The sequence below is a fragment of the Psammomys obesus genome, unplaced genomic scaffold (genome assembly GCF_907164565.1).
Source record: "Psammomys obesus unplaced genomic scaffold, mPsaObe1.curated_primary_1811, whole genome shotgun sequence".
Classification (NCBI taxonomy): domain Eukaryota; kingdom Metazoa; phylum Chordata; class Mammalia; order Rodentia; family Muridae; genus Psammomys; species Psammomys obesus.
The window spans coordinates 10,976,042-10,991,829 of record NW_026596109.1 but is presented as its reverse complement, the minus strand read 5'-3'; the positions used below and the strand labels follow the sequence as shown (position 1 = coordinate 10,991,829).

The 15,788-nt window shown below is 50.8% G+C and overlaps 1 protein-coding gene across 1 annotated transcript; it reads left to right on the top strand.

The window, feature by feature from the left end:
- Window positions 1–93: 93 nt before the first annotated feature.
- Shisal2a (shisa like 2A) lies at window positions 94–13,966 on the top strand (the record flags this gene model as incomplete). Its single annotated transcript, XM_055629042.1, is given in 3 exon segments — window positions 94–329; window positions 5,158–5,297; window positions 13,701–13,966. Coding segments are annotated over 3 exon segments (570 nt in total). The 3' UTR covers window positions 13,949–13,966.
- Window positions 13,967–15,788: the final 1,822 nt, after the last annotated feature.

Here is a 15,788-nt window from a genome sequence, read left to right as displayed (position 1 = left end):
CCCCGCGCACTTGCCTGCCCGCCCGGCCCTCGGGCTCTGTCCCCGGCCTCCGCTGGGTCCCCGGCCGGCCGTCGTCCCCCACCCCCTCGCCCGCCGTCCGTCCGTCCGTCCGTCCGCCCTCCCGTCCGGGGGGCTCCGGGAGGCGCGATGAGCGGCGCCTGCTCCAGCTACGTGAGCGCCGAGCAGGAGGTGGTGCGCGGCTTCAGCTGCCCGCGGCCGGGGGGCGAGGCGGCCGCCGTGTTCTGCTGCGGCTTCCGCGACCACAAGTACTGCTGCGACGACCCGCACAGCTTCTTCCCCTACGAGCACAGCTACATGTGGTGGCTCAGGTACGGGCCCTGGCCCAGACCTCACCTTGGACCCCTTTCTCAGCTAGCCACCCCCCCGCCCCAGCCCGCCCACAGGCCAGCCTTTTGTAAGCCTCTGCTTTCATCTCGGTGCCCATCCCTCACACCTCCCTTACTCCTCATTGCCAATATGACCCCGCTGTCACCTTTATCACTGCCCTCGCGTCCCCTGCCGACTCTTACTCCATCCTGACCCCAGCCTCTCTTTGGAAACCTGACTGACTCTGACTGGCACTACCGCAAAGCACTCACTCTCTCCCTAGTCTGAACTTCGTCTTACCATCACCCACAACACAGTCAACAATCACAAGCCAGCCCACACCCTGACAGCAAATACTATCTCCAGATATACAGAGGCAACCCAAACCCTGCCCTTGGGCCTCACACAGACCCCCATCCATCCAGGCGCTGTTCCAGGTGCCAGCCCCATCCCCAGCTTAATGAACTTATCGGTCCTGATTCTGTCACCTGTCCCGGGCCCCCTCCTGGAGCCTGCCAGTCAGCCGCCTCCAGCGGTTTAGCCACATCTTGACTTTAACAGGCTCTAGGCCTGCCTCCAAATCATAGCCTCGAAAACCTTCATCCTCACCTGATGCGGCAACCCCACCCCACGTAGCCCTTTCCTTCCCTCTCACTCTTCTGCGGGGTGTGAATGTGAGTCCTGGGGATGCCCTCTACGCTGGCACTAACTGGAAAACCCTGGAGGTCAGGGCTTCCTGCGAGTGCAGCGTGACACAGTGGCACAGCTGCACAGCCCAGGCCAGCTCCGGCCATTTTAGTAAAGTGTGGTCTGGGTGTGAACACTTCCCTTCCCCGGCTGTTCAGGGGTGGGGTTGCTTGGGCCAATTCTGACGATCTTGAAACCTGAGTGTGAAGTTGGAGAGCAGAGGGTCTTCATTCCTCTGAGTCCCTCAAAGGCTTCAACCAAAAAAGTAGAGCCTGATTCTCAGCCTGCTCTGGGCAAGCGGTGTCAGCAGGAGCGGAGTGGTCCATGGGGAGTTTTTGTCCCTGAGAGCGAGAGCAGACTGTGCTTTCCGAGTGCCAACGTTCACCAGCAGCTGCTGATGTGTCCCTGAGTCTTTCTGTCTCTCTATCTGCCAAAGGGGGAGATGACCAGTCACTGTCTCGATTTCTGATTAAGGCGGAGGCAAGGATGAAAGAGAGAGCGATGAAAACAACTTGACATATGCCAATTACATCTACAAAGATCGCTTTTTCTAAGGTGTCCAATCTGTAACTCTAACGCATTTTCAGATGGCCAGCATATCATATCTAGCACATTTGACTGCCGTCTGAAAAGCCAAGGAATCATACTAATTTACTTTCTGTTCTCACGTATTCAACCACTCACTCTAACCTTGGCTACAGGGTCTTTGTGCACGGCACGGAGAACGAAAAAAATCAATTATTGCCTGCAAGAGGATGGGCCATACGGCTTCTTGTGAGAATGAAACCCGGGGCCCTGGTCCTGTCACAGTCAAGGGCTCTAACACCGAGGGGATCCGCAACCCTCCCATTCTATTTAGAGTAGCGCGGTTCTCAACCCTTCTAAGGCCTCGACTCATCCCTCCAGTCTCTCGTGTTGTGGGAGACCAACCATAAAATCATTTCTCGGCTACTTCAGAACTGTGCTTTTGCTACTGGCATGAATCGTAATACAAACATCCGTGTTTTCTGATGTGAAAGAGTCATTCGACCCCCAGAAGGGTGGTGACCCAGAGGTTGAGAAGCGCTGATGTAGAGACAGAACCTGCGCCTGAGTAAAACAGCACAGTGCCCGAGAGCTGAAGGAAGACGGCAGCCTGTGCTCAGAGCCTGGAGCAAAGCTTGGCTCTATCACACCAACTTGCGAATTGGAAATGTTGTTAAATCTCGTGGACCCTTTTCTCTTAACTTTAAAATGACAGTTGGAGCCAAGCATGACGGTTCACTCTTGTCACTGCAGCATTTGAGGGTCTTGAGGCAGAAAGACAGACTATGACTTTGAGAGAGCCAAGGATACGCAGTGAGTTCGGGGCCAGCCTTGAGTCCACAGCGAGATCCTCTCTCAAAATAATTAAGTAAAATGTAAAGGGCGGTATTAATGCTTGCCTCGTAGCTGACAGTGTGAGGAGGGAGTGAAGCCAGATGCAGAGAGTATGACAGGGATGGGCTACCCGCTTCCACACAAACCCAGCCCTAAGACATGGCTCCGTTTTGTGGACGGCGAGACTTGAGAGGGGTTGTCATGGGGGGGTACCCCAGGGTGAAGCAGCAGAGCTGGGATGGAAATTTAGGCTTACGTGGCCCCAAACCCGAACTTAGCCTGGCCAACAACTGTCTGAACCTTTCTGGCTTCTTGTAGCTGATGTACTCAGCTCTGTCTCCAAAACCTTTGCTGCCTCTGACTACTTTGCTGGCCCCTTACAATCGATGCAAGGATGGGCAAGCCAGGGGGTCCTCCCCTGCTGGCAGGCCTTTCTCCTTCCATCTCTCCCTTATCTGCTCACTCTTAGTACCCCTCCAGTTACCTTGGAAACCCTCTCACTGTGGTGCTCTTTAGTGTCTTAGTTGGGTTTCAGGGAGGGTCGGCTAGGGAGCTCTCTAAGATCAGAGCCTGTGTCAGTGTGGCCCCAAATGCAGCGGAAAGGTTCCAGCGTGTGGCGGGACTTCCTGGGTTCTTTTGTGGGGGTGTGGTTGGGTGTGGGGGTTTTACATGCGTGTGTGCCCGTGCAGACGGGGGTGACAGATCTGATACAGGAGTTACTGGATGGTGAGCTGTCCTGTGAGTGCTGTCGGGGATCGCTGGTCCTCTGGATGAGCAGCCATTGCTTTTAGCTGCTGAGCCCCCTTCCTGGGTCCCAACACAGTGTGCTTCAGAAGCATCAAGACAGTCGCAAAGCACAGAGCTGAGAGTCCTCAGGACAGCGGGATGGTTAGTGTGCTCTGAACTCCGGAACAATTCCTTGCACGCTTCCCTCCGAGCCCCCCTCACTTCAGTATGGAGACCTTGTTTTCCCCAAATTCCATTTGGCCCTTTTCATGAAATCTCATTCTTGCAAGCATAGACGTCTCCAGGAAGGCACTATACCCTTAGAGACAGAGTGAGGGAAAAGGCCATCTTCAAAAGCCAACCATCTCAGAAAAAGAAGGCACCGGCGGAGAAACGGCCGTTGTAAGCCCACCATCTGGCCCCGGTTGCTGAAACCTCCTTCTCCCTCCATTCTCTCTGCCAGAATGTGAGCCAGAGGGCAGTAGCCTCCCGGAAGCACAGAGCTGATGGTCAGGTGTGGCACACACCATCTCACCACACCCTTTTGGGCCACCTGGTGAGATAGGAGCCGGCACAAATGAGGACCGGAAAAGCAAAGTGATATTTCCCTGTATGGATCAAAGAATCAGGTTTCAGACTATGAAAAGTGCCTGATCTCAAAGCTGACTGGCGCCCCTTCACTGCTTTCTCAGGGGTCACGCGAGTCTTTGTCTTTCAGAGTCCGTGCGGCAAAACCTCCTAAGAGCAGAGACCTCTGGTTCGCTTTCTGGCAGAGCAGGACTCTGACTTCATGCAGAAGCAGCTGTCTGTCCTGTGCTAAACTCTTCTCAGGAGGAACTCACCCCTCGGGAGCCAGGCCCTCCCCCGCCAGACAACGCTGATCATTTTAAGTCCGTCTGGTTCTGAAATCAGGCCTTTCCTGTCATCTCCTCTGTAGTGCCCTACCACGTGGATCCTGCGTGTTGAACTTGAGTCACGCTTGCAAGTGTAGCAAGCACTTCACCAAGTGGACCATCTCCCCAGCCCCGGATACCCGTTCAAAGTATGGACAAGAACTAAAAAAACATTACGTACCCGATGTGGAAAAGGACAGAAGAAATGGGGAGGGGGTAGGTGGAGCTAGAGAGTGTTAGTGTGTAAGGAGAAGAGCTGATGGCGAACAGCTTTTGTTTTTTGGTTGGTTTTTGAGACAGGGTCTCTCCGTTTAGCCCTGGCTGCTATACAACTCACTCTGTAGATCACGATGGCCTTAAAATCACAGAGATCCACCTGTCTCTGACTCCAGAGCGCTAGGACGAAAGGCTTATGCCATTACCCCCAGCTAAGTAGTTTTTATGGAGAGTGATCCCAGAAAACACTGGTAGGGTGGGGAAACGAGACAGAGGGAACACCAAGAACGGGTTATGTTACCAAGCAAGCCACACTCAGGCCACCAGCGCTAGGCCTCTGCTGGTCAGCGTACACTGGACACCTCAGAGTTATTCCGCCGGAGCTGGGTACGCATTCCACTGTGGTGGTCAGCTGTCTTGGAGAGGTAGCATCGGTTATCCTGCTTCTGACCCCATCAATGAGCAGACAGAGCTTTGTTCCGGGTCTCAGAAAGTCCCCAGCCGGAGAGGTACAGACACTGGCAAATGAAACCCTGCACTGAATACTGCACAATGGTGGGACCCCAGGAGTCGCGGCCCAGACATTCATAGCCTGCATCACACCTAGAGGCAGCTTGATAATAGTTTGGTATATTTTCCTCCAACCTTATGTTTGCATAGATTTAGTTAGTTAAGTCTGGGCTGAGCTTTGTGTCTAGTTTTGTCCTGCTATTTTCACTTTACATTATCTTGTAAGACTGTATTTACAAATATATGTATATATGTATGTATGTGCTATCGTGTGTGCATGTAATTGGTGGGAGGGGTTACACGCGCGTGCTCATTCGTAGAAACCAGAAGATGGCCGTCACTGATATTCCTCAGACCCCAGCTGGTAGCTACCGCTCATGTGTCTGTACCATCCTGCCCCCAGGCCCAGCACTCAGCCCCCATGGTCTTCTCTCCCCAGCATCGGAGCTCTTGTGGGCCTCTCCACGGCCGCAGTGGTCCTTCTGGCCTTCATTGTCACTGTCTGCGTGCTCTGCTACCTGTTCATCAGCTCCAAGCCCCACACGAAGCTGGACCCAGGCTTAAGCTTACGGTCGACAGGTAAGAATGTGTCCACGTGATGCCCTTGTAATGGGCAGGCTCAGACCTTTCTTGGCAGAGGAGAGATAATTAGAAATGAGGTCTGGCGTGCCAGGCATGGAAAAGCGCACTTTTAATCCCATCTGTCAGGAGGCAGAAGTAGGCAGATCTAGGTCAGACTGAGCCAACCTGGTCTACATAGGAAGACCTTGTCTCAAAGGAGGAAGAAAGACAGAAAGACAGACAGACAAGAAAATGGGAGAAATGAGACTCGGAACATTCGCCCTCCGGGTGTTCCAGAACAATCACGCTTCTCAGGAGGTCTGTGAGCTGAGCATTTCGGTCCCGACTCTTTATGTGCCTGTCCCTCATCAGACTCTAACGTCATCAACACCCTGCTCTCACATCAGCACCCCGCTCTCACACAGGCTTTACCCGGGGATGGATTTTCTATGACAGTGTTTTCTTTCTAGCCTTAGGGAATGCAAACTGATGCTCATAGTCTCCCAAACAAAGCAGAGCTAGTAAGACAGACTTGCTGTTTCTCACAAAAAATAAAGAAATAAACAAATAAATAAAAAATTAACGTTTGATCAGAAACGGAATACAGGATTCTATTTTTCATAATCTGTTGCACTCATCCCTTCATTAGCGTGGGCAATTTAGAACCCCAAAGGGGACAAAATGTAAGCGTTGCCTTCTCCTGAGGCCATACTGCACGCTTCGTGACTTCTGATAAGGAACTGTGGAAGATCCAAGCCCACGATGGGCAGAGAGTTCTCAGTACAGTTGAGGGAACAGCAGCCAAGGTGGGTGTTGTTTCCACTTCACAGGTGAGGAGTCAAAGTGGAGGCAGGGCTGGGAACTTGCTCAAGGAGTCACAGTGACAAAAGAAATGAGGTCCAGCCCGTCCATGCCTTCCCTCCCAGAGCCACACTCTTCTGCCCCTAACCATGGGCTGTGCCCATGTCTAAGTACAGGGACCAGGGCCAGGAAGAAAGGGAATGTCCTTAAACAGCAGGGGCAAGGGTGGCAAGCATCAGGCAGGAAGAAGGGCAGGTGGGTGATAAACTCAGTCTCAGGGGAGACCGAGAGCTCTGAATGTTGTTGTCTGTAAGCGATTGATTCTCTAACTTAAAAAGGCAACAAGCAATAGTCCTAGACCCTTCCAGTACCCTGAAGACTGTTGAGAGTGGAAAGGTTTACCTGCTGCCTGTGGAGTCAGGAATAGGAGAAAACCCAAGCAGAAAAACAAGTTGACAAATTTGCCAAATCAAATACAAATGATATAAGACATCGTGTGTGCATGTGTGTGTGTGTGTGTGTGTGTGTGTGTATGTGTGTGTGTGTGTGTGTGTGTAAGCATCTATTCTCATAGTCAAGCCTATTCTCAGGCTGTATATTTTTAACTTGCCTACTTGCTAAGATGTATTTGTAACCTCGAAATCAACACCAGAAGTACTTATGAGGTTATTACAGATGTGGGTATGTGCTGAGTGACAAAAATTTGAGGTGCACATGACCCCAGATAATCTCAACCTAGGCTAGACTCTGTAGGCATGTGCTGTCTCTATGTCTGTCTGTCTGGAGCCACTTTGCTCCATGTTTGTGGTGTTCACGGATGATCTCCCGGTTGGCACTCCCCTGGAGACGGTTCTGAAGGGCTGTGGAGTGCCCTGAGCACAAGAAGACTGTGCTGTGCTTCACGGAGAACACAGAGTGCTGAAGGACTAGACACGCGTTCCGGGACATTGGATGGGAGTTCAGTGTTAAATCAAAAATGTATATTAAATCATGGAGAGATGGCTCGGCAGTTAAGAGCACCGGCCGCTCTTCCAGAGGACCTGGGTTAGATTTCCCAGCACCCACATGGCAGCTCACAACCATCTGTAACTTTGTTCCAGGGGATTTGATAACCTTTTCTGATCTCCCTGGCATGCACATGGTACATAGACTTACATGCAGGCAAAACACCCATCCACACAGAAATAAATATTTTAAAAGAAATATATATTAAATCAGGTTCCTTTAATCAACAACACATAAAAACCAAAGTTAAACTGATTGTCTGACAAAAACATAATGGCCAAAGGCACCAGAAACTGCATCTTACATTCTCCCTAGAAGACAGAGCCTCATATTGCCTGGGCTAGCCTGGAACTCACTGCATAGCCAAGGGTGATCTTGAGCTCTGGATCCTCCTTCCTCCAACCCCAAGAGGCCCCCAAGCCTGGCTTAGCAGCAGTGTTTTAGTATTTGCTGACTCAGCGTTTGCGGCAACATTCTAGAACTCAACGACCGCGCATAGGCAGGACTCCTTGCACGTAAAATAGCACAGGGCTGATATCCAGACCTTGGGACACATCTTCACGGCAATGAGAAAGTGCAGCAGTAGCATGAAAGCCCAGCACAAGCTTGGCGTGGTGGCACGTGCCTGTAGTACCAGGCCTCGGGCGGCAGAAAGAGGAGAATCAGCTCACTGCCGCCCTCGGTTACCCGTCAAGCTTGAGGCCAGCCTGGTATCAGGAGACCATCTCAGAAAAATGGGCACAACAGCAGCAAACTTCACCGTGCATGTGGAAAGATGATCAGCCTCATAATCAGGAGAACGCGGTTTAAGAACAACAGACCTTTGGGATTGGTGAGGTGGCTCGGCAGGTAGCGAGCAAGCCTGACAGCTGGTTTAAAGCCTGGGACCCATGGAAAGGTAGAGAGGGCCGACTCCATAGGGTTGACTGTACACACACACCATGGCTCACGCACATATGTAACAACGATAATTTTAAAGAAAAGCATGATATACCTTAAACACGCACGCACACACTGGGGATGGAGAGGTAAGCAGTTCCGGAGGACCCAGGTTCAATCCCCAGCACCCACATCACGCCTCACAGCCTCCTTTAACCCTAGTTCCAGGGCATCGGGCACCCTCTGAGGGTGTGACACACACCGTACACTGCCCATATACAGAATGGGTCAAGTTAACAGTGAGAAAGTTGACGGGAAATGGATAATATCACACACTGGTGGCAGGAATATAAATTGGCTCAGCGGCTCTGTAGAGCCATTTGGCAATACCTCCTTACGCTGAAATGTACACTCCTTACTCCTTACACTGTATGTCCGAAACTCAGCAGTTCTGCCGGCCCATCCTTGAGAAGTAATTCCTTTAGGAGAATCCATCACTAGCCGTCAGGACAGCCTGTCACAGAGGAAACCAACTTAAAGTTCATCAGCTCAAGGTAAGAGAGCAGGGGCAGTTAGGACCACTTCCATTGGGACAGACAAGGAAACTGAGGTTCAATGTCACCTCCCAGCGTGAGCCACTGATGAGCTCACTGTTGCTGAGAAAGCAGAGCCCCTCTTACGTGCCAGATCAACCTTTGAAACTGCACACATTCCATCCCATCGACCCTTCCCTGCTGCCCCCGTGAGGCTAGCGTCCGTCGAGTTCAGCTGGGCCAGCCAGGTCTCAGAGATCCTGGGGGCATGCCCAGGGGGGTCACGGCTGGTAAATTATGCTCGAAGGATTCCGACGTGTCCCTGGAGACGGAGACCACCTTCCTGCGCAGCCACCACAACATCCAAACCCTGTAGTCGCCAAGGTCTGAGACAGCACACGATCTTGCTTTTTTTAAAGACGGAAAGGGCACCCTCTGACCTTTTACTACTCGATCTCTTTCACCTCTCTGCGTGTCACGCAAATGTAGCTCGAGTTTATCAGTGTTGACTGTGCTGTCCCTCCCTTCCCTCTGCACCCACAGTGTCAGGCTGGAAGCATCTGAGATGGCCTACAGGCCCACTGCTGTGTACTTGCCAGGTCCCCACGCCCCCTTTATAGACTCCTGCTTCCATTTGCTCTGCTGTCTGGCTCTTCAGCAAGACAGGAAAGACCATGGCTCACATTTTACAGGAGAAAAAGACCAAGACTCAGCAGGGGACGTGACCAAGTCCCCACAGAGAGTGAGCTTGTTTGTGTTTGGGATGCCAACCTGATCTCCCAGGCTTTGGGGTGTAATCACTGCACTGTTCCTGTGTGTGTGTGTGTGTGTGTGTGTGTGTGTGTGTGTGTGTGTCTTTATCTCTCTGAATGATGGGGTAAGAGTAGTGTGACAGCTGCCTTGGCAATTGGCCATGAAAAAAGCCACTTCCCATGTTTCCTTCCCATGTCCAGGATTCTGTCCCTCCCCCCATCCCGTCCCATCCCCTAAGCACGCAATAGAGATAGAATCTTCTCCTCTTTCCCTCCCTTCCTTCTTCCCATTCCCCCCTGGGCTGGAGATCTAATGCAAGGCCTCACCCCGAAAAGCACACACCGTCCCTCAGAGACACACTTCCGTGTAGCCCCAGTAACTTCCTTAGGGGTGTTCTCCATGAGAAACCGAATGGATCAGAAGGCTGACTGAGGCTGACTGAGGGTGACTGAGGTTCTGCCCTGCACCAGGGGCTTCAAACACATCACCCTTATTTTCTCTGGCAGCTGGCTGTGTTAGGGGTGCTTTGAGACCAGACAAGTGAAGCAGGGACAGAGATGTTTCAACCATGCCTGATTAATGAGACCAGAAAAATCCAAGTCAAACAAGCATCTTGCTTTCATTTTCCTCTGGAGGGAGGCCACCTTTGCCTTTCTCTACCACAGCTGCCCCACATTTCCACGACTGGCCTCCACCCCCGCCTTTGGGAGGGCTCAGTCACCCCAGCCCCCTCTGCTCCTTCATTAAGTACACTTGGAGTGGCACCTGTGAATCACAGTCTCGTCACAGGGGTCAGTGATGAGTTGGGCTTGACTCATCTCCCAGGAGGAAGGAACCTGCTCTAGGCTGGTTGCACAGGCTCAGGTTCAGACTGAGGGCTCCAGGGAACGGGGCCCGAGGACAAAGGTCTTTAGAGAAAGTTGGACAGGTGCCCTGGATCTAATATTGGTTTTTCTCTTCTCGTGGCATGGTTCCTCTGGTTTTATTTCTTTTTATTGCTTATTTATTTGTTTTTTTTTTTTAAGTTATCTTTTAGCTGGGCGGTGGTGCACGCCGTTAGTCCCAGCACCGGGAGGTAGAGGCAGGCAGATCTCTGTGAATTCGAGGCCAGCCTTGTCTACAGAGCAAGTTCCAAGACAGCCAGGGCTGCACAGAGAAACTCTGTCTCGAAAGACCAAAAACCAAAACCAAAACCAAAAACAATTTTGTTATGTTTATAGGGGCCTGTCTGTGTGTGGTTTGTGTGTGTGTGCATGCAGCACCTGTGGTGGCCAGAAGGGGGCGTGGGATGCCCCTGGAGCCCTTGTCAGGTGCCCAGTGTGGGTGCTGAGAACCTAACGCTGTCCACTAGAGCGGGAGCAAGCGGATAGCCCCTTGTTTCTGTGTTTCTGACCGTTTATAGAGATCTTGTGTTATCACTTCTAACACCTGTTAAAGCATGAACTCACAGGGAGCAGCCCCAGCAGCTCAGCCCTCACTTCCGTCCACTCCCAGAGACGCGGAGTGGGCTGGGTCTTCCTGTGGACCCAGGCACCTTACCCTTGGGCTTCCTTCTCCCGCTCATTCCCCTTCACCACTCCCCGTGACGCTCCAATCAGCACAGCATGCTGGGAAATACTGTAACTCCCCCAGGCTGGCCCTGGTCACACCTGTTGAACAGTACCTTGATGCCACAACATGGCCTCGCTTGCAGATTCACATACTTCCGATGCTTCTCCTTTTCCCCTTTGTGTTTGTCGCTTCAGCAGATCCCTGGAGGACGGCGGCTCCAGCCCGAGTCTCACGGTTTGCTACTAAGCAAATCTACACTCCCGAACCTAGTCTAATCCATAAAGCAGCTTCTGAAAAAATCAGAAATGATGTTTACAGGGAGCCTACTGAGTCTGAAATACGTGTCGTTATCAATGAGGCGCGCGCACACACCCTTTTATCCTGCTGGGGATTGAACCCACAGCCCTACATGTGCTAAACTTGGGCTGTACCTCTGAAATTCACCCTCAGCCCTAAGTAGCTCTCAGTTTAATTAATTATTAAAATTTTACGTGTGTGTGAAATACATTTCGTGTAGTAGCACATACGCACAAGTGCCGGCCGCATGCTTCTGTGGAGGATGGAGGATGGAGGACATCAGCATTCTACTCTATCGCTGTCTGCCTGTTCCCTCGTCTCTCGCTCAACCTGGAGCTTGCTGCCTTTTTTTAGCTAGGCTGGCTGACCAGCAAGTAACAGCAATCCTCTGGTCTCCACCTCTATCAACTGCATCCAATGCAGATATAGATGATGGCCACGCCCAGCTTTCTCTTTCTTTCTTTCTTTCCTTCTTTCTTTCCTTCTTTCTTTCTTTCTTTCTTTCTTTCTTTCTTTCTTTCTTTCTTTCTTTCTCTCTCTCTCTCTAACTCTCTCTCTTTCTTTCTCCTTCCTTCCTTCCTTCCTTCCTTCCTTCCTTCCTTCCTTCCTTCCTTCCTTCCTTTCTTTCTTTCTTTCTTTCTTTCTTTCTTTCTTTCTTTCTTTCTTTCTTTCTTTCTTTCTCACATGCATTCTGGGGACCCAAACTCAGTTCTGCTTCTCGAACAGCAAGCTCTCTTATCCACAGAATCCTCTCCCAGCCCCATTACTTTTCTTTTTAAAAAGTGGTTTTGAGGAGCTGGAACAATGAATCCGCAGTTAAGAGCACCGGTTCCAGACCAACCAAGAAATAAACAAATAAAGCCTGAGTGTGAGTGCTATACTTTTAAACCAAAAGATGGCCCAGAAATGTAAAGAAACGGTCCCATTTAAGAACTGGAGAGAATTCTGGTGTGAGAAAGCAGAGCTCTTGAGGGGAGAGAGGCAGTAAGGAAGCTGAGGAGAGGGCAGGCCCGTCTGAGCAAAGCCTGCACTACCACCCCCAGGGCCGAGGATCGAGGTACACACTAGGAGCTTTCGAGGAAGAGCAGCTCATGGATGGACTCGCTTGACCTCTGCCTGCTCTGGGCACAGAGCAGAGGGAGCCCAGCTGGAGGCAGTTGCTGTAGTCTGGGCAGAAATGAAAGCTTGACCAAGGCTGCGGCCTTGGGGATGAAGAGAAGTGGGTGGGTGTAGCAGAAGCCGACCTGGTGGGCAGCCACAGGAACTGTGAAGGGCTCAGAAGACAGGCTGTAAGAGCCATGGCATTCTGGCTGTATTTTCTTATCCAAAAAGTAAGGATGCTCATTTGTTCCTTACCTATGCCAAGGAACATAAGGATTTGAATTTCTTATTTTTGTCTGGTTCTTGAGACAGGGTTTCTCTGTGTAGCCCTGTCTGTCCTGGAACTCACTTTGTAGACCAGGCTGGCCTAAGAACTCAGAGATCTGCCTGCCTCTGCCTCCTGCAGGATTAAAGGTGTGCACCACCACTGTCCTGATGAACACAGGATTTAAAAGAGACCATGGGATGTAATGACAGGAAAGAGAAAAGTCACAATGGGGGTGGGGGGGTCAAAGGCCAAGTGAATTTTCTTCCTAGCTCCCTTAGAAGAGGAAGGAAGAAGGGGAGTCAACGAAGAGAAGATAAGAAGCTTTGGCTGGTTTGGTTTTTTTGAATTAAGATTGAACTCTGGCCAGGCGTGGTGGCACACACCTGTGATCCCAGCACTCAGGGAAGTAGAAGCAGGTGGACCACTGTGAATTCAAGGCCAGCCTGGTCTACAAAGCAAGTCCAGGACAGCCAAGTCTCCACAGAGAAACCCTGTCTCGGGAGAATTTAAAAAAAAAAAAATAATAATAATAAAAAGAAAGAAAAGATCGCACTGTGTAGCTCAGGCTAGCCTCACATTTTTGGGGGATACTCTAGCTTCTGCTCCCAGGTGCTAGAATCCCGGGGGGGGGTGTTCACACACAGCTACAATCTCTTCTCTTCTAGCTTAATTTTCTGTGTGTAAGTGTTTTGCCTGCATGTTTATCCGTTCACTCATGCATGTCTGGTGCCACAGAGGTTAGGAGGCATTGGATGCTCTGGAACTGGAGCTACAAACAGTTGTGAGCCACCATATGGGTGCTGGGGGTCAAATCCAGCTCTTCTGCAAGAGCACCAAGTGCTCTTAACTGCTGAGCCACCTCTCCAGCTCTGAGCCTCTGTTCCTAAAGCAGAGAACAACCGATGTTTTACCAATAGCCAGGGCTCCTCCGCATGCTGGCTGTGTAACAAGCCTGTGTCCTCATCTAGAAAATAGACTTGTAATTTTTTTAATGGCTTTTTAACCTTCCTAGGGCTATCGTGAAAGTCAGCTCTTTCTCTTCCAGCAATGGCCTCGTCTGCTCAAGAGAAGCATGGGCAGTTCCTACTGTGCGGGAGGTACATTGTTAATGGTTATTTGTTGTAGATAGTCCATGAGGTCCTCAGGTAATCGACAGGGAAGTTGGCCAGGGTGCGATGCTGGTGGTGGAGAAGGGGCTGCAGGAGGAAGCCACCTCGAACTCCTGTTTTTCAGGCTCCAAGGAGATGTCACCTGGCCACCAACGTTTGAACACAGCAATCACGATGGAGGTGCCAGGGATAAGCCCTCCCAGACAAAGTTACTCCTTGAACCCACGTCCGGAAAGCCACAAGAGGCAGACCATGGGCCCCCGACGTTTCTTCCAGCACCGCTTCATGGCCACAGTGACCGTGAGCAACATTCCAGGCAGCCCCGAGGAGACCTCTGTCCCCACCCCTGACTCATCTGGACTAGTTCCATAAAATCCAATAAATGTCTCTACACCATCCTTCTGTGAGTCTTTTTATTTGTTTGTTTGTTTTTGTGAAAAAGTGCTGGGTGGCCAAAGAGACTTTGGAGCCAGTGGGCTAAATGAGGACTTTCCCCCAAAAAAGCACCAAGGTCTTGTTATGGACCCAGCTGTCTTTCTTGGCCTGACCAACTTAGGACCATCAGAAATTGGATGAGTCACCTAACGAGGAGAGAGGATTAGTAGCAGCATCACACAATCCAGAAACCTAGTCTGTGGGGCTCAGGGAGCCTGTCTCCTGAGGAGTTCCGACTTGTTTTGATGTGGTTTTCCTGCCCCAGAGTATTTAAGCCAGGCTTGGTGCTGCACACTTTTAGTCTCAGAACTCAGGAGGCAGAGGCAGGCAGACCTATGTGAGTTCAAGGCCAGTCTCGGCTACAAATCAAAGTTCCAGGACACCAGGGCTACACAGAGAAACCATGTCTTGAAAAAAAAAAAAAAGCAAAACAACAGCAAAAACAAAAAACAGAACAGAACAACAATAACAACAAAAGAATGAATGACAGCTGGTGAAATGGCCCAGCAAGTAAAGGGGCTTGGAGCCAAGCAGGATGAGTGATAAAAGGAGAGAATAGACTCCTCTAAATTGCCCTCTGACCTCCACACTTGCACACACACATACTATATACATTATATGTAGCATATATTCTGTGTTGTATAATATATATATATATATATATATATATATATATATATATATTAGGTAAATGAATGAGAAAAAGAATGATTGTCATACCACATACAGTCCCCACTGTTGTGGCTGTAAGCGTGTTTTTGTTTTGGTCCTAGGTGTGGATGTGAGACTAATTCAGATGGTCCATAGCAGCAGACCATTTGCTTCATGCGGGCTCTGAGAGGAGCTCTTTGCCAGCTACAGAGAGTTTAAATCTGAGGACTCTGGAGAGAGAATAAATGCCAGAGCGTAGAGGAGAGTAAGAACAGGCTGCTGCTGCCTGCCCCTTGCTGCTCCTGGTTGCTGTCGTGAGACAAGAAGATGGTGATCTCCTGAGACAAGGATTGGACTGGCTCCAAGGAACCCGACGACCCTAGCCAGGAGGAAGCAGCTAAGAGAACTGCTAACCCTTTCTCTCTCCTACCTGGTATTGGAGTGTTGGAAGGGATTGGGGTGGAGTCGGGAGAAAAAATATAAGAGACATAAATGAAAGAGTGTTTTTAAAGGCATGCCAACACCCCACAGGGTGGACTGAGCCACTCAGCCCAAGAGGCCCTGATGGCCACATTCCCCTCTGCCCCTGCTTTCTTGCTAGTTATTGTGTTTAATAAAGTGACCCAATTAAGCTGAGCCAGGTGGTGCACACCCATCATCCAAGACACTTGGGATGCTCAGGCTGCGTGGGTGGGTGGGGGAGGTCACAGGTTCGAAGCCAGATCAGACAACTTCATGAGACCCTGTCTCATGAAACAAGAGGAAAAAAAAATGTTCAGTGGGAGCACGGAAAGTTGCTAAAGCACTCGCTGTGCAAGAGTGAGGAGCTAAATCAACCCCAGAACCCACTCAAAAAGTCAGGTGGCGCTGCCTGTAATCCAGTGCCGGGAAGCACAGACAGGTGTCCAGGGGCTTGCTGGCCAGCCTCTCCTGCTGAGGTCCAGGTCCAGGCCAAGAGAGAGAGTCTCTCAAGCAAGGGGCTGCAGTGATGCACAAGGTTAGCGGTTCTGGCTGTTCTTCCGGAAAACCCAAGTTTGATTCGCTTCCTAACACCTGCCTGGGGTGGCATACAGCTCCTGTAACTCCAGCTTCAGGGAAGTCCACGCACTCTTCCGGCTTCCAAGGG